Raw genomic sequence first — 19,504 nt, forward strand, 5'->3', positions numbered from 1 at the left:
GAAATGGATATATGTGGTGTGTTGACCTTAGCTGTATAAAAACCATCAACTAGTTCTTTCTTACTCCCCCATCTCAGCAGAATGAGGAGAAAATAAGGTGAAAAATCTTGAGATAAAGGCTGTGTAATAAGAAAAGAAAAAGCGGTTGTCTATACCTGGATTTCTCCAAGGTTTTTGATACAGCTTGCCATAGCCTTCTTCTAGATAAACTAATGTGTTATTGCTGCCCCCAGGGAGTGGTGGTAAATAGCCCCTTTTCAAACTGACAACCTGTCACAAGTGTGGTCACTCAGGGATCAATATTGGGCTCAACAGTGTTTAAGATCTTCATAAGTGATGTGGGTGATGAGATCAGGTGTACTCTGATGAAGTTTGATGACGATACCTAATTAGTGAGGACGTGGACACTTTGGAAAGCCACCCAGCAGGAAGACCTGGATAGGCTGGAAGATTCATCAGAAGCAAGTGTTGTACTATGGAAAACATAATCCAGGAGTGCAGCACCCCTGGCACCTATCCTGACTGGGGATTAGCTCCAGGGAAAGGGACCTGGGGATCCTGCTAGTCGATAAGCTCAATATAAGTGAACACTGAGGCAACCCACCAGGATGTTTCTGGGTTGCATCGACAAGGCCACTCCCAGCCGAGATAAAGCAGTCATTAGCCCATTCTACTGAGCACTTTTTGGGCTACAGGTAGAATTCTGTGTTCAGTTTTGGTCCCTGTTACGGAACATAGATATGGGCACACTCGTGGGGGTCGCGAGCTGGCCACAAATGTGGTCAGAGGACTGGGAAGCCTGTCATATTATGAGGGAAGGTTGAGAGAACTGTTCAACCTTGAGAGAAGAAGGTTATGCGGAGACCTTATGTTCTGACCATGTTTCAGTATTTAAAAGGTCACTACAAAAGAGGGGACTTACTTTTTACAAAGTGTCGCGTTGAAAAGACAAGGGAAAATGGATGCAAGTTACTCCTGAGGAGATTCTCATCGGATATAAGAAGAAAATCTTTCACCATGAGAGCAATCATCCACTGGAATAATCCTCCAAGGAAACTTGTGGAGTCCCCAAAACTGATGCTTTTAAGATTGACCTGGACAGGATGCTGGGCCATCTTGTTTAGACTGTGGTACTGCCAAGAAAGATTGAGCCAGATAATCCTTGTGGTGCCTTCCAACCTCATATTCTATGATTCTATAAGACGTGTGTATGTATATGCATTTTATAACTGATAGAGTTTACAGAGTAAAACAATGCTGACAAGAAATTTGACTTTTTTTCCCCCTCCCTCTAAAACTTTAGATTACATTTTCAGAAGGTCAAGCCCTGTCTACCATTACCCTGACAATTCTCGCAGACAGTATTGCAGAACTTTCAGAGGCAGTGGAAATCACACTCACCCGTGTTACCACTGTGGATGTTCAAGATACCACAAAAGGAGCTGTCATTGATCCTGAAAGGGCAAGAGCTGTACTTAGCATTTTACCCAGTGACTCTCCACATGGTGTGATTGCGTGGCATATGGAGTCTCTCTTTGTTAAAATCACAGAGCCAGAGGGTAAGTCTGTTTCTTGATTCTTAGGAAAGAATGTATGTTTTTTCAAATTCAGCACTGTTGAACTTATAACACTGGTTACACACATACACACACATATATATATATGTATGTGTTTGTATGCATGTATGTATATGTATATATTCTCTCTATATATATCAGCAGGTTTTTATTAAAATGTAGCATAAATATCCCTTAAAATATGTAACTATGCTGCATACATCAATATTCCCCAGCCATTCTTGTTTGAGAGGTAAGTTGCAAATCACTAATGCATAAAATACTTCTGTTTATATAAAAAACAGAAGTTGCCCATTTAATGGGATTCCTTTATTGTTAAAATAATTTACAGAGAAAGTCTTTCCTCTTGAAGTAGCTCAAAAACGGGACATGTTTGCTCAGAGGGCTAGGGGAGAGAAGGAAGCAGACCAGGAGTGAATTCCATTTGAGGAATTTGATTTTCCTTCCAGGCAGAAGTTGAAAAGGATCTCCCAGGCAGTTGGCCAGAGGAGAACTGCCATCATGCTCAGGCTTATTCCCTCTCTCCTGACTTGGGGAGCTAGCTGGCATTCTTTGGAGCTCTTCCCATAGCTATATGATGGGCTATTCATATTTTAACAATTCAGTTAGAATTTTCTAATGATTTAATATTCTATCCATATTTACAAATCAGATATACAAAAAATACTTTTCCTATTAGAGTATATTATCACAGGTAAAATATTCTAACATTCTATTTTCAGTTGAATTGGTGTTGCCCCTTTTTTAGCACCTGGAAATAACGTAATGTTTTGATTTCTTGCACATTATAAACATTTATACATTGAAGTTAGGATTCAAGGAAGATTCCTAGCTTCCACTTGTTGCACAGGTTTTTTTCGGGTTTTTTTCCAGTCTTGAACTGTTGTATTTTTAATGAATTATACGCAAGTGTTTTCTGTGAAATAATATCTGGTAAAATAGCAGGTTTGAAGTACAAACCTGTTTAATTTTATCTGTTTCTATTTCTCCAGTCATAAATGCACCACTTTTAGCCAGATTATGTGTTTCATAATTTATTGGATAAAATTACAAATCTGCTTTCCCAAAAGTGTGCTGAGCCTGACTGATACAAGTCTATTTAACTTCTTCAGTATTTGAGTTAAGGAAATGTGACATTTACAGCCAGAATTACTGCCCTCAAATACCTCATTAATTCTCATTTAGAATCAATAGTGATGGCCTAGGCATGAAAAGCCAGGCAAATTATTGAGATGGAAGTAGATAAAAGTAGAAGTGTTGAAGTAATAATTTGTGTAACACACATATAAAACTGTAGATATTCCATATCTTATTCTTCTAGATCCAGTTTTTAAATGCACAGTACCTCTACATGTAGGAACTGTTTTGTGTGTTCACACCAGTTGTGTGTGCTCATCTGCTTAAGCCCTGGAATGATTCAAGGACTGTTGTGTCATTGAGCAGAACTGAAGTGGGCTATAACAAGCAGCTCCAGTAGTTATGTGAGCTGAAAATCAAGTTGGTCAAGTGTTAAAATACGGCTTTCATAGGGCTCCATCCTAGTCTCAGTTCTCTTCAACATCTTCATGAATGACTTGGATGCAGGACTCTTAGGAATACTAAGTTTGCTGACAACATTAAATTGTGAGGAGCTGTTGACTCTCTTGACAGCAGAAAGGTCCCAAAGAGAGACCTCAACAAATTAGACCTTGACAAATTAGAGTGCTGAGCTGTTCACCAAGTGTGTGAAGTTCAACAAGGGAAAGTGTAGGATTCTGCTCCTGGGATGAGGCAACCCTGGGTGTATGGACAGTCTGGGGAATGAGATGCTGGAAAGCAGTGCCATGAAAAGGGACCTGGGAATCATGGTCAGTGGCAAACTGAACATGAGCCAGCAGTGCCCAGGCAGCCAGGAGGGCCAAGTGTGTCCTGGGGGGCATCAGGGACAGCATGGCCAGCCGGGCAAGGGAGGAGATTGTCTCACTCTGCTCTGAGCTGGGGCAGCCTCGCCTCAAGTGCAGGGGACAATTTTGGGTGCCAAAATATAAGAAAGACATTAAACTATTAGACCACATGCAGAGGAGTGCCATGAGGATGGTGAAGGCCTTGAGGGGCAGCCATATGAGGAGTGGCTGAGGTAATTTGGTCTGTTCAGCCTGGACAGGTGACTGAGGGGATACCTCATCCCCGTTACAACTTCCCTGTGAGAGGAAGAGGAAGAGGAAGGACAAAGACTGATCGCTGCACTCTGGTGCCCAGTGACAGGACTCAATTAAATTTCATGAAGCTGAGTTCAGGCAGATTTAGGTTGGGTATCAGGAAAAGGTTTTTTACACAGAGCGTGGGTGAGCACTGGAACAGGGTCCTCAGATAAGTGGTCACATCTGTCACCAAGCCTGACAGAGTTCAAGAAGTGTTTGAACTCTCAGGCCCATGATGTGATTTTTTGAGTGTCCTGTGCAGAGGCAAGTGTTGGACCCCAATGATCTTGATGGGTCCCTTCCAACTAAGCATATTCTGTGATTGTAAAACAGTAATATCTTGAAATTTTTCCCTCTCCTTACTATAGGGCAGGAGAATTTAACTACTGTTACTCTACAAATTGTTCGAGAACAAGGATTTGTTGGAGATCTTGCTGTGCAGCTGAGCACTGCACCAAACTTTGAACTGCCCCCTTCCAACCAAGCAACAGAAAATGAAGATTATATACTGGAAAAGAAGACAGTCATTATGGCAGAGAATGCAACAACAACTTCTGTCCTAGTCACTATTTTGCCTGTGAGTAACCTAACAACTTCTTTAGCTATTAATGTCTTTTAAGGAAGTAGAAATGGTACTGATTTTATACTAGTAGTATGATGTAACATTCTAGAAATGGCTGTGCTGGGACTCTTGCAGACACCTCTTTCAAAAAAACCTTGCATACTCATCACTGCAAATGAGCCAAATACTTTTATTGTAGTCCCCAAAATTACTTATAATAATGAAAAAGGGAAAAAGATTATTTATATTCTTTAAATATATTTAGAATGGAGATACTGATATTCAAATCATGACTTGGTTTCTGAGATCTAGCTGACTTTCTTCTAGATAGCAGTAACAGGTGACAACCCACACTGCTTTCCACTGTTATCTGGAATCTGACTTGTCAGCTTCAATTTCAAAATCTCAGCAAATTTAGTCTTTTTCATCTTCCATATGGTATGAAACAAGGGATTGGTTATATGGTCCCAAATGCTGAACAGTTTTGATCAGTAAACAATCTATAAGTAGTCAACTGTGTTATAAACTTGCAATGTATCATTAAAAAAAAGAGAAAAAAAAAAGAAAAAAAAAAGACATTTAAAACTTTTTTTTCAGGACAACATTCCAGAATTACAGGAAGGATTTATGATCAATATTACTGATGTGCAACTGATCACTTCTTCCTCTGGAGGTCAGCCAAGTGTGAAGAGGCTTGGATTAGAAATAGCTGAAATAACAATTGAAGAAAATGATGATGCCAGAGGAATATTTAATTTGAATGTTACAAAGGTAAATAAGTCTGAATGAAAAACATGTTAAGTGGCATTCAAGCAAAACAGTCTGATTTCTCAGATGACTTCTGAAAGTGTTCTGCTAGGCTTTATAATACTAAGTTGTTCTGGATAAAATGACCAGATACCAGACTAACATTTCTCTCTTAAGAGGTTCATTACAAATAATACTCAAAATTTATTATGGAGCTGGCAATGCTGAAACCAGTGTCATAAAAAGGGATCCCAGGAGGTCATCTAATCCAGATTTTTTCTCAGAGCAAGGTCAATGCTTAGGCCAGACCATTTTAGAAGTAGTTATGTATTTCTTAATTTACTTTTAGCTGCAAGTCAACTTGAAAAAAAAAGGAAAAAAAAAAAGAAAAAGTTTGTTGAGACACTGTAGTTTCTTTTTGAATGTACAGGATATCACTGGAGCTGTTGTTGGTTATGAGGTACCACCACCACAGAATGTACTGAAACTCCCAGTTGTTCGTCAGGCTGGGAGGTTTGGGTCAGCAACTCTGTATTGGGAAGCTATTCATTCAACTGCCAGCTTTGAAGACTTCACACCATCCTTTGGAAATCTTACATTTGCAGATGGGCAGGTATTCACTTGCTTAAAGTTTGGGTTACCAGCTTAAGATTTTTTCTGTGTTTTCCTCTAGCAGAATTTTTACTGAAAACATATTATTTATGGCCTTATGCATATGAATGATGATCCCAGCTTCAGTTCTTTAGCATGGAAAACCAGAAGCATTGACCAAATAGGCTTGTGTGTCTTTGATACTTTGGCAAGTTAGGATATAACTTCTAATAATAAACCCTGTTACACTGAAAATTTTTAGCGGAATCCATCACTATAAATTCTTACAGTAAGCCTATATGTTTTCGTAACTGTGTTCTACACATAATTTTAAATTTCATGCTGCACCTGAGAATACTTAGTGTACACAAGGGATTTTGATTTTAAGTGAATATACATGGTCTTTGACAAAGGGAAGGATATATATAGTGTGCAGAATATTGACTGAATATTGTCAACATTCACTTTCTACTGAGTACCAAAGCAGACCAGTCTGCTGGTTTAAAGATTTAAGATTTACACTGATGGACTTAAAAAACACAACTGAAACGATACCTTCTTATCATAAATATACAAGCATAAGAAGAAATATGAACAAGTGAACAATGTCGGTTTATCTATTACTAGATACAATTTGCCTATTTTAAATTTTTTCAAGTAATTCACAGAATATTATAAGTGAAGCTTTGTTGCTTTTTTTTTTTTTTTTTCCTTTCTTTTTAACATTTCTACAGGCTACAGGAGAAATAGAAATTACAATCATAGATGACAGTGAAGTTGAATTCCTTGAGATATTCAAAATTGCCCTGGTGAAGGTAACAGGTGGTGCAAGACTTGGGAATGACACCCTGGTAACTGTCGCTATTCCACCAAATGATTCCCCTGTTGGGGTATTCGGGTTTGAAGAAAAGAAGGTGAGTTTCATTTAGGTTGCACATATTTCTGCTAAAGTTAGAGAGTGGGTTTGTGTCACTAGCATATAGCTGATTTTTGTAAGCCTTCACTGCAGTGGAAGACATGATTTCATTGAAATGATACTAGAGCCTGTCTTCATCTAGCTGTGTGGGACGGTAATAACAATGAAAATGCTGCTTATAAATACAGATTTCTGCATGACTGAATCAATTTAATTCACCATACTAACAATTCAGGATATCCTAGGTAGGATTTTTGATGGTCTGTATTATAATCTGTATTACTGAAAGTAGAATTTTTGAAAGAAATTACAAAGCATATCTCAGTTCTTGCAGTACTCCGGCTCTCCATTTTGCTAATGCTGAGCCTGCTGGTGACATAGTCTGTAATTGTTTTGAATCCTAGAGCCTACAGAAAACACTTGACTAACTAATCCTTGCTAGCAGAATTCAACACACTCCTCACATCTGTTACGTTCCTGTTTATTTTCACTCCTGTTGCTCAGAACTGCCCTTGATAATGTTTTCTGTTGTTTATCTCAAAAATGTATCCATGTCATTAGACATTATCAATGCAACTTTTGACTTTTTCGATACAGCCTTTCCCACATTCTCCTTCTCTTTCTCCATTAGGTAACTGTGAAGGAACCTCAGACACCTGATGACTCTGCAGCAGTTGTTTTGCTCAATGTGAGTCGAAGTCAGGGAGGACGAGGAGCAGTTACAGTGTTATGGATTCTTGAGGAAGCAGCCAGATATGATCTGATGCCCCTAAATGGTACCCTTCATTTCAGTGAGGTATTTCAAACATTGCAATAATTTATTTGCTATTAGATTTAGAAGTACTTTCTTCTACTTGGGTGTGTTTGTATGGTTGTGGTTACATAGTCTTAGAAGTATGGGGTTAGTATTATACAAGAGAAAAAGTTAATTTTGAACTGGTGGGGTTAGCAGTATTCAGGCTTTTTTCAAGCTATAAAAAGAAAGCTGACATGCTCTTTTAATGCAGCATAATGTAATCATCAGGGAGGTGGCTCTTCATATCTCCACCATTTTTACAATTAAGAAAGAGGAATTGAAATCTACTGAATGGAAATAATGATTACAGAAGCACTTAATTCACTACAATATCAGGCATCTTAAAAAGAAAATTTATACTGAAAGAGTGAGAAAGCAAAATGAATGCTCAAAATCTGCAGATTAAAAAACAAAACAAAAACAAAACCACCAAAACCCACCTTAATAACTTTCAAACTAGACTGTTATTTAATTTGTATTTCATGGCTTGTAGTATTTCTTTAGAGAGACCCAGACGACCGCCGATGGCAAAAGGAAAGAGCCTGCTCATTGTCCAGGGGGGAATTATAGCTTTATTTCGTCCAGAGCTATTTTAGCTCTTTTCCCCTCCTTGCCAGTGCCAGAGAGCCCAAGACCCTGCCCATCCCAGGGCTTTTTCCTGGGGGGACGGGCCCAGAGGCAGGGACAAGCCACTGCCCAATCAGGGACAAGGTGGGAGTGGAACAGAGTTGGGTTACATTCCAGTGTGGGGGATGGGCACGGCGGAGCAGGGACAAACCACATGATACAGTTTCCGAGGGGAACAGGGAAAACATTACAAATCCAATACAACACAATATAAAACCAATTAATGCATTACAACATTGGCAGGTTAGAACTCTAAAGTCAGTGTTAAAATATTGGATACCGATCCTGTGTTAATATTGATATTTTACAATCTACTCAAAATATTTAATGAAGAAAACTATTTTAACAGAGCATAATCTATTTTCTCTCAGTACAAGTTTGTTTTTCATTCAATAAATAGGCATGCTGGTTGTTTTACTTTAAGTCAGCTGGAAAATAGTGGTTTTTTTTTGTTTTTTTTTTTTTTTGATAAAACCATCAGTATTTGGCTATCCTTTCTCTACTGGTGGACTTTGACATTTTGTCCTGAACTTTTATATGTGCTAAGTATAAGTCTGCAACTGTGTATGCATGGTATACTAAATTTATACCACGTGTTTGCCACTTCCCACTGACAAAAATGTGGATTAGGCAGAAATTCAACTAATATATCTAATCTTAATAATATGTTAATCTTTAGAATATGTGTGTACTATTGAATATGCAGTTTCTGTATAGAAAGTTTCATCTAAGTTGAAAACATCTACGTGAATACAATTTCAAAGGAACTTCAATCTTTGTTGAGTCGAAAATAGAGTATTTTTAGGGTGGCATGCAATGTTTAGGAGACAATTTTTACTCTTGATTAATCTGTGAGAAGAAATTTCAGCCAGATCAGATATCTGATACTTAAAGAATAGTAGAGAATATGTCAGGCATTCTTACAACTTGATATATTTAAAAAAAAAATGGTTTTAATACTGTATTTTGTTTAATTTCATTAAAAATGTATCCATGTCTTTCTGGTCTTTACATGATGCAGACTGAGTTCCAGAAGCTGATTATTTTACACGCAATACAAGATGGTGTGTTGGAGGGGAATGAAACATTTACCATTCAGCTAGTCTCTACGGGTGATGCAGAGATATCCCCTGTAAATGGTAAAGTGTTAATTCAGTATCTTCTGGGTTTAGATATTATATATGAGAACTATTCTAAGTCTGTTCATATTATTTTAGTCTGCAGTGCTTAAGTATTTTGTGTGCAGCTAGTTGGTCACAATTTTGAATGTCAGTCTTTTTCCCTAAAAGTCTTGTCTGAAGAAGTCAAAAAGAGCTCCACAGGTCCTTTTATGAAGCTGATGTTTAATCACTCATGTCATAAAATTTTTCAAATGTAGCTCATTGCTTAGTTTTCACTTTACCATGAGAAGCATTGTTCTTTTCATAGGTGTTGCAACCATCATTATTATGGGAGATGAAGGAGCTTCTGGGGTGGTTGGGATAGCCCATTCATCTAAGCATATTTTGATTGGAGAACCTTCAGGAAATTATAATGGAACTGCTCTTATTAGGTGGGTACATCTCTCATTTTTTCAAAGAAAGAGCAACAGACCAGATTCAAAAGCTATGAGACTCCACATTTGGCAAGAATTTATTGAGTATTGGATTTTATCATAATTTTTATAATCAGAACTATTTCAAAAGCAGGGTAATTGGTTTTAAGGAAGGGAAGAATATACCATGTGTATGTCCTTTCAGTATTAATGGGGACGTCCAAATATTCCTCTCTGTTTTAAAGTTGTTTACAACATCAATGCACCTAAGGAAAGACAATTTTCATCAAAGGAAAGGGGTAAGGAAATGTGACATTTGAAGGTGCTTTGTGATGTCTAGAATTTGATTCAGGATTTATGCCTGAATAGTATTTCAGCAAATTGCTATGTTCTAGCGTAAACAATATGGGAACAGGGGTTTTGATGGAAACAAGATGAAGTTGTTGTATTCAGTCAACTGAAAACATAATGAAGAGCTTTAGATTCTTAGAAGAATCTTCTAAGACCACTGGAAAAAAAAGATTATCACACTTCCAGAAAATATAAAGCAACAGAACAGCTTCTGAAGGTATTGGCCCAAGAAGCCCAAAAGAAAAAGGATGCTTTGTGCAAGAAGTAGTTTAAGATCATGTTATGTGTAGAATTGCAGACAAAGCTTTACTGTGATTTATTTCACCAAGCATTTTGTTATTAGTAGGGTTTTAGACAAGTAGCAGACAGAACATATCTCAGTAAAACTCAAAGAAGTATTCTAGTATCCTACAGCTGCCTTATAGATCAAATTGCCCCTGGCATTACCCTGACATCCAATTTCCCTTCTATTTTGCATATCTATCTCTCGAAAAGCAGAATAGAAACATGAGAAATCAGTTTTCAGATCCCATCTTTGGGCTACACATGGAAAGAAACTTGAAAGACCTCCTGGTAAAAATACAGTTTTGAGATGCCTCCCAACACAGAGAAGTAAAAGAGAACTTCAGAAATGGTCTGAAAATTCCTGAAAATGGAATTTCCATGTTCTTAATAGTTTGAGTACATTAAAACTCAAGCTTTCATAGTGCTGATAAAATTTCCTCCATTCACAACAGTATGATATACTATCTCTGTATTGGCTATTGAATACTAAAGGTAAAAATTAAATCTGTGTTTGTGTCCTTACCTGCAGCCTGACACGTGGCCCAGGGATTTTTGGGGAGATCATAATATATTGGAATATAACACCGCCTCATCAGACAGAATTTATTGAGGTATCGGGGACCTTGACCATGCGAGATAGGCAGTCTGCAGCAGTTGTTCTAATACAGGTATATGAGAGATCTGATACCAGTAGCTGTTTCAAGTACTTTCTTTTATTTTCTTAGGAACTTGGCTAGAAATTAGTTACATGTCTCTCCCTGGAAATGGTTTAAATCCTTTTAGCTGTTGTTGGTTCTTTTCCATAGGCTGTAGATGACAACTGTCCTGAGGAGAAGCATTTCTACCAGTTTCAACTAACCAGAATCAGTGATGGAGGACTCATAAATGAATCTAGCAGCACAGCAAATATTACCATGGCTGCCAGTGATTATCCATATGGAGAGTTTACATTTTCCTGTGAAGTATTGCAAACAACAGAAGATGAAAAACAGGTATTGGATTAAAATTCTTTCTTATGTAAAATTACTCATATAAATCAACATTGTTGCTAGAATTATGTTCAAATTTAGAAAGAAATCAGTATCTAAAATGACTGAGGCTGCTAAATTACATGTACTCTGTACTTAATAAATCATATTGTTACCTGACAGAACCATTGAAAAGATGTCTTTAGAACAACTCCTAAAGGCAACTGTAACAGAAAAAACCCACATTTTTAAATAAAAATATTCTCTCTCCCTCAGGTTAACATCACTGTTGTGCGTTCCAGGGGATCCTATGGCAGAGTGCGTCTTTGCTTTCAGATAATAAATGGGACTGCAGAGGAAGGAATGGATTTTACTCCCACAGTAAGGGAATTGGTGTTTGAACCAGAGGAGGAAACTAAAATTATTTTGATTGAAATACATGATGATGACTTACCTGAAGGTCCTGAAAACTTTTCATTGATGATTACTGAAGTGGAACTCCAAGGAAGGTAAAGTTAAAATTCCCAGTTGGTTGTTACAAGCAGAAAAACAAAGAAACAATAAGAAAAAAACCCTATGTTTGGATTCTGATCTACCTGAATAAAGTCACTGCTAGACATTTTATCTGTTTTACTGTAAAATTTTGTAAGACAGCTATAACTGTAATGATAATAGGAAATGGATATATGGTAAACCGAATTATTTTGACATTAGTATAAAGATGTAGCTGATTAAGATTTATTAAAGCTTAAAATCCATACATTAGATACCAATTGTCAAGTTGCAAGACATTTCAATAAAAAGATGAAATGCGAAAGAACAAATAAAAGATACACATTTCTGGGAATAAACTACTATTCTTGCAAAAATAATAATATGAAAAAATATGACAAAAAATCCTCAGTAGTAACTCTCAGAAAATAAAGTTATTTGCAGTAATTGACAAATTGTCACACACACATATATTTATACTTTCACAAGAAGTTCAAAATGTATTTTTATGTTTGATTGTTTTTTACGCTCTTGCAAGTGGATTTGATTTTGCTGTGAGAGAGAATGGCCTACAGGTGGATCAACCCCCAATAATAGGAAATATCTCCACAGTATTGGTCACTATTGCAAAAAATGACAATGCTGAAGGTGTCATAGAATTTGATCCACAGTATGTTCTTCTAACGGGTAAGTTTACCTTAAGTTCTCACTGTAGTTTAGACGATAAGGCTATGGCATGAATTTTGAAATAAACTAACTTCTTCTCAATTATTTTTATAGTGGAAGAGGATGCTGGATTAATCATGATTCCTGTATTGAGAAAGCATGGAACTTATGGCAATGTCACAGCTGATTTTCTTTCTCGAAGTATTTCTGCACTTCCTGATGGTGTTGACTATATCATTCATAATAATACTGTAATTTTTTATCATGGACAGAACCAGTCTTTTATTTATATCTCTATTATAAATGATGAAGAAAGGTAATTAAATTTTCAGATAAATATTTACTAATTTACTTCTGATAAAGTAATTTTTAGCATGCTCTAAAAGAATCTACACATACGCGTGTATAGATCTGCAATCGAAAACCAAATTTCTGCAGAGCTAAAAAATCACAGGGAGAAAATCACTTAAAGGGGGGAAAAGAAGGTGTTATATTAGAGTGTCATAGTTCCTATTAAATAGTATGCAATCAAATAAGTTTTTAAATTACATTATAAGAAATTCTTGTGTCAGCAGTACTGCTATGAAGAATAAATTATTTTTCCATATTTTTGTTTAACTTAACATTAGTAGGAAATAGAATAATGATAGAATTTCAGAATGGTGATATCTGAAATATTTTTATTTCAGATATCACCATTCTATGCAAATAGAAGGAATCTTCTATGTTGCACCTATGGAGATGATTACTTTATTCCTTTAAACAGATCCAGTTGGATGTATGATTGAATTGCTAAGTACAGTTTTAATATTTTTTCTTTTCTCTCAGATACCTCAGAATGTTTGTTTTTTGTTTTTTGTTTTTTGTTTTTTTTCCTGTGCAGTGAATTTGCGGAGCAATTTGAAATCCAACTGACTGGAGCCACCAGTGGAGCTGTCCTGGGGCTCCACCTGGTAAGCCAGGTCACTATTGCAAAAAGTGACTCTCCCCAGGGCATGGTCCGATTTCTCAACCAAAGCCAAATTATTTTTCCCAACCCTGATGCAATCACAGCAGTGTCCCTGGTGCTGGAAAGGACTGGGCGGCTGGTGGAGGCACAGGTGGGTCTTGCCTCTCAAAGACGAAAAGTTTTCCAGTGACTACATCAAAGAGCTCCTGCATTTTGCTTTGAGTTCTTTCTTAATGACTGATTTCTAATAGGATAATTACAGCTTTTTATTAAACCTGAATTGCATATAGCTGTAGTATAACAGAAAATGTTGCTACCCTTTTAAATTCCTTTCTTCTCCTGCTTGCCTTCTTTTACTATGTTGTTTACTGTTTTACTGTTGTTGTTTACTATGTTGTGTACATTGTTTTGAACTAGCTCCTAATCCCACCAAAATTACAGTTAAATTCATATACTACTACTGGTTTAATTTAATTCAGGAAATTGCCTACTGTGAATTTTCTAGAGTTTTTTTACTTTATATAGGCTGTGGTTGTTCTTTTGAGAGAGCCAGGCGACCGTTGATGGCAAAAGGCACAGAGTCTCCTCTCTGTCTTCGGGGGGTTATCACGGCTTTAATCTGGGGTCCTGCCCCCGCTGGCCTGAGCTCAGTACGGAGCTCTGTTCCCGTCCCCATCCGGTGCCAGAGAGACAGAGACCCTGCCCATCCCAGGGCTTTTTCCCCGGGGGGAAGGGCCTAGAGGCAGGGACAAGCCACTGCCCAATCAGGGATAAAGTGGGAGTGGAACAGAGTTGGGTTACATTCCAGTGTCCGGGATGGGCACTGCCAGGCAGGGACAAACCATGTGATAACGCTTTCCAAGGAGGACACGGGATACAATAGAAAAACATTACAAACCCCAATATAAAAATGAAACACAATGTAAACCCAATTAATGTGCAACAACAATAGGCCACTTATAAAGTGAAGATATAAATATAAAACATGGTGGGCCTTTCACAGTATTGTCAAATAATTGGAAAATTTGCATTAAAAGCCATAAGCTCCTTCTCCATATAAAAATTGTCTCAGTCTTTGACTTTTTCTAGAAGTCATTGGAGAAAAGTAGAAAACACTCAAGTTACCAAAATAATATTTGTAAAGTCCTGAATATGACCTTCTTAAAAGCAGTATAATTCGTGGGAATTGCTTGAAATACTATAGCTTTTAATCAGGCTGAAGAAATATGAAGAGTTCATAATTTTCTTCATAATCTGAAGGATTAAAAACTTTTATGATAAAAAATATTTGTCATTTAGGCTTGACATCACACTTCAAAGGAAAATACTTTTGATCATGTACTCACGTGGGAAATTTTGTAAAACAAGTCATGAAGAAGAGAAATAGACACTGGCCTGTGTGATTCTTGCTAATTGCTAAAGAAATGTTCTTTTCTATTACTAGCATCTAGAATTTAATAAACTGGCATTGTAACGCTTTAAAATTCCCATTTATAAATTGTCATGTTTACTTTTCCAAAAGCTTCTGTATTTTGCCTCATAGAATAAATTATGACTGTTTTGTATTAACAACAAAGATTTAAACATAACTAAGTACTTTTGGTACTCTGTCACTTCTGCTCCTGGGATGCTGTTATAATTTATCACCCCTCTAAATCTGAAATTGATCTCTTCCACAGATTAACTGGGACATTTTGGGGCCTAATTCAGAAGAGATTTTGTCTCCTCTGAATAGTGACATTGGTGACCCTGTGAATGGATCATTCTATTTTGAAGAAGGAGAAGGAGGTCTGAGAACAATTAATCTACAAATCTATCCTCATGAAGAAGCTGAAGTTCAGGAAACCTTCATTATTCGACTGAGCCTTGTGAAAGGTGAAACAGAAATAGATTCTAAGGCAAACAGCATTACATTAATAGTAAGTTATTAGTGCTTCTCTTTCTTCTGAGATTTTTGTTGATATTGGTATTTATCCTGCAAAGCTTTTAGAAATTAATCACAGTAATTACTTAGTCATTTGGCATTTTTGGCCTTTGTACTATTTTGGTATATTATGTTCAATTATGAAATAAAAAGGGCAGAGAGTCTATCAGTAAAAAAAAAAAAAAAAAAAAAAAAGGGTATAAAAGCACTGATTTGGCTCTCTTATTTGCAGTTTTCTATAGCTCTCTTTGGAGATAGAATGAATTGAGCCCACATTTCTATATACAAATATGTTTTTCATCTGTTGTGGTTTAAACCGAGCTGGAAATTAAACCCCACTCAAGTGATTCCCTTCCCTTAAACTCTCTTGTGAAAGAGAGACAAAAAGCAGTTTCTCAGTCAAGATGGGAAAAATCTACTTGAAAACACAAATGAGATGAAAAGCAAACAGTAACAGTAACAATATTAATGACAAAGGTATACAATAGAGAGGGTGATTTACACACAAAAAGGTGCTCTCCACCAAAGCTCCACCCAGACAAAGACAAAATGTCTTTTTCTCCTGAGCAAACGAAAAACAATGGAAGAATCATCCACGCACACACTCCTCCCCAAATCCTGAGACAGCAAAAAACAGTGATGGACAAACTCTCCAGGCTGGACGGCTTGGCCTGCACCAACCATCATGTGTGTGGTAGATAATAGCAATCTGGACATGCCCACACAGCACCAGGCTCTGACGCCCTCAGTTGCAAGTTGAATATTGTCACTCTTGACATCTTCAGAAGAAGGAAGAAAATCTGACTTCTCACAGTGCAAGAGAAATACAGATATTTTTGACAGTTATCAAAAACAAAATCAGTGCTCTAGGGATACTGGAACTAAGGGAATATTTATAAAGCTGCTATAAGAAGCCCTCAAAAAAAAAAATCTCTCCTAGAAATTGTACTTTTATTTTATTATCTGTCTGTAAGGTGTTGATGGAATTAGCTCTTGCTTCCAGTCCCCTTCAGGAACACAGTTTACCCCAAATTCTTGTTGCAGCTAATGGTTCACACAGATGTGGATGAGCTCTCTTTTCCATAGCACTGAGTTTGAAAACTGATAGTGTTACAAGAGTTTCTGTATATGAGCTCAAGGTGCCTGAGCATTTCCTGCTTTAGAATCAAAATATTCAGATACAGCATTTCAAATAAAACTCTGTTCTTTTCCTTCTTGGACAGGGAAACTGAAAACTGAAAAGGGACATATAAAATTTTCTCTGCTGTTTTTAGAACTATCAGATATATCAGTTAGTATAATGTAGCAGTAAAAATCTCAGTGGTTTGAGCAAGAATGCAACTCATACTACATTTTTAGTTTTTTAAATGTTTGTTTACCTTTTTACAGATAGAGAAGTTTGGTGATCCCAATGGAATTGTACAGTTTGCTCCTGAATCATTAACTGAGAATTACTATGCAGAGCCCTCAGGAGACAAAGGGCCACAGAATATTACACTGTTTATCAAACGAATTCAAGGCATTCTGGGGAACATAACGGTATTCTCACTTTTTTCCTAATTAACAATTTTATCTGAAATCACCCTCAATGTCAATATATGGAAAAATATTTCATTCTGTGCCTTTCAATTGCTTGTTTCTCAAATTAATTTTTTTAAATGTTGTATTACTTGCAGTTTGGAGAGTAAAATTCAGTCTTCCCTGGTTCAGGGGAAAGAAAAGAAAAACAATACTGCTGTACTGCTATCTCTTTCTCTCCCCATTGGCTTTTGATGGGAGAACAGAAGAGACAATACTTTCATAGTGACTTGTCTTTGATACCATTGCCCTTTACTTTTTCAGACAGAATCAGACTTTTCTGAACCATCATGCACATTGTTTTTTTCCTAAAGTTGTTTAGAATTCAGTGTTTAACAGGAACTAATTTAATTTAAAATAAATTAATCAAATAATAAAAATCTGATGTGTTTAATGAGAGTTCTTTATTCCTTTCTTATGAATACTGAAGAAAGAAAAAATAGCAAGTGAGAAATATTGGAAACAGAAAAAATAGCAAGGGTGTTTTGGTGTGAAAATAGAAATATTTTTTGAAAAATGTTCATAAATTCCACATAGTTTTAAATAAATTTTCTGAAATTAGACAAAGGAAATATTTATATTCATAAACCTGTTAATGAAATATTACTCTTTTGAAAAGATAGTCTGTGTGATAAGATATTCTTCCTATATATATCCACAACAATTTTTATTTTACCCATTTAAAAGCAGTCTCTTCTATATCCTGTCTATACTGAATCCTGAATGTGCAAGTTTCTGACTTTAGAGGTAATTTTTCTTTCTTTTCTGTTTTGCATTTTCTATACTAATTTCAGGTTTACTGGGAAATATGTAGTGAATTTGACATCACAGGTGACTTTCTTGAGACAGAGGGATCTGTTGTCATTGCTGACCAGCAGAGTACAGCTGAGATAATTATCTATCTGTTACCTGATGATATTCCAGAACTGGATGAACACTATGAGGTACAGCTGATTTCAGTGGAAGGTGGAGCAGATTTGGACCATGAGAAAGGAATTTCAAAGTTCACAGTGTTTGCAAATGACGATCCTTATGGAGTGTTTGCCCTGTACTCTGATCAGCAGTCAGTATTGGTAGAAAAAGCCCTGGATCGGTATGTTCAGATTAATGTAACTCGGCATGCTGGGGCATTTGGAGAAGTGATGGTCGAGTACCATGTCATATCCCTTCATGACAAAGCACTAATTGAACCTGAGAATGAGGTGGGATTCCTCACAATAAAGGATGGTGCCAGCTTTGGAGTAAAAAGAGTGCCAATAAGCAACCAGGTGTGTATTACTCTTTTTAACTCCTATGATATCTGTTGTTTCCATTTCTTTCATCACAATACAAATAAGATTTAAAAGTCTCGCTAGTATTGATTGTGAAGAAGCAGAAAAGAGAGTTTTGGTGTTATGAATTTCCTTTTTATGGAGTAGAACTGGATTTTAAAATCACATTTTCTGATAGTAATTGCAAAATCACTGCTATGCATGCATTCAAATATTTAATGTTTCCTTACATTGTTGTTTTATGTAACTGTATCAATATCTTATTGATATATGTATACAAACATTTTCTTAAGTTTCTTTTGGATTGTAAATAGTTATCTCTCATTTATGACCAATGAAGAAGATAAATGTATCTGCAGTCTTCTGTGTTTCCTTGTTGTTTGTCATTATTATCACTGTCTTACATCCATCCTTTCATTCTCTTGCAACCATCTTAAATATTTTTTAATACTAAAGATTAAAATCAAGCTAAGGCCCAATGTGTCAGATATAACTTTTCAAAATGGCAACGGTTGCTTTATAATCTCACATTCCAGTAAACTGCTGGCAGATTACTCTCACAATATTGATGGCTTAACTGTAATTCTTTGAGAAACATAATCAACAAAACACTTGTCTTGAAATGCTGCTTCGTACGTAAGAAAACAAAATTTGCAAGTTATTTTGTTATGATTTGAACTGATGGATAACATATTTTTAGTGGAATTAAATTTCTACCTTCTTAATTAAATTCTCTCTCTCAAAGGCATTTATTCTGCTGGGCTTGAATTTTACTCTGGAACTGACTAATGTAAGCCTGGTTAGGGGAAGTGCCAAGGATGTGCCTAAAATATTAGGAATAGCAAAGTCTGCTGTGTTACTTATTCCTGAGGAAGCTGCCAATTCACAGGTCAGTAGCCTTGTTGTGGTGTCATGTTTCTACCACAGAAGAAAACATAAGTATGCTTCACTACAGAAGATACCTGTTACAGGAACTCGGTGGAGTTTTCATTGTAATCATTGTGACAAAAGAGATTTTTCCTGTTATTACTTGCACTGTATGTTATTCTTTCCTCCAATACAAGTTCTTATAGAAATACTTTAATACAGTTGGAAAAGGCCTCTTCACTATGAAATGTAAGCTGTGTAAATATTTACATGAAATGGGAGCTCTAAGACTTAAAGGAAAACAAATAAATCTGGGCAATGTTTCTGTAACTAGAGTAACCCCAAATCAGATATCAGTATTGTGTGCAAAAAGAAATGGAATATGTGCTGGGTGTTAATGCAGATATCAGTAAACTTGGAAATCATTGAGTGATAAGTTTTCCATTTGTCTTATTTTGTATAAGAGTGAGAAAAGATAATTTGCCTACTTTAATATGGTATGTGTGCTACCATTCCCTCTTCTTATGTCAGGCAAAGGTGTAAGTTTTAACACTTAAATTTTATTGTTTTTTACTTAATGGTTTTAATTATCTTGAAGCATTGTTCTGGTTTTTAATTTACAA

At 36.3% G+C, this 19,504-nt stretch overlaps 1 protein-coding gene across 1 annotated transcript in view; it reads left to right on the plus strand.

The window, feature by feature from the left end:
* ADGRV1 (adhesion G protein-coupled receptor V1) overlaps positions 1–19,504 on the plus strand; it is a 279,799-nt gene that overhangs the window by 104,983 nt on the left and 155,312 nt on the right. Inside the window, exons 56-73 of the mRNA XM_058424189.1 lie at positions 1,304–1,559; positions 4,126–4,334; positions 4,917–5,090; positions 5,497–5,679; positions 6,392–6,571; positions 7,205–7,369; positions 9,018–9,135; positions 9,425–9,548; positions 10,696–10,834; positions 10,973–11,158; positions 11,411–11,643; positions 12,165–12,313; positions 12,407–12,608; positions 13,176–13,392; positions 14,921–15,160; positions 16,555–16,704; positions 17,538–18,011; positions 18,760–18,903. Coding sequence (XP_058280172.1) covers positions 1,304–1,559; positions 4,126–4,334; positions 4,917–5,090; positions 5,497–5,679; positions 6,392–6,571; positions 7,205–7,369; positions 9,018–9,135; positions 9,425–9,548; positions 10,696–10,834; positions 10,973–11,158; positions 11,411–11,643; positions 12,165–12,313; positions 12,407–12,608; positions 13,176–13,392; positions 14,921–15,160; positions 16,555–16,704; positions 17,538–18,011; positions 18,760–18,903 — 3,543 coding nt within the window. The remainder of the gene's footprint in view (positions 1–1,303; positions 1,560–4,125; positions 4,335–4,916; positions 5,091–5,496; positions 5,680–6,391; positions 6,572–7,204; positions 7,370–9,017; positions 9,136–9,424; positions 9,549–10,695; positions 10,835–10,972; positions 11,159–11,410; positions 11,644–12,164; positions 12,314–12,406; positions 12,609–13,175; positions 13,393–14,920; positions 15,161–16,554; positions 16,705–17,537; positions 18,012–18,759; positions 18,904–19,504) is intronic.

Source organism: Hirundo rustica, chromosome Z (genome assembly GCF_015227805.2).
Source record: "Hirundo rustica isolate bHirRus1 chromosome Z, bHirRus1.pri.v3, whole genome shotgun sequence".
Taxonomy (NCBI): Eukaryota; Metazoa; Chordata; class Aves; order Passeriformes; family Hirundinidae; genus Hirundo; species Hirundo rustica.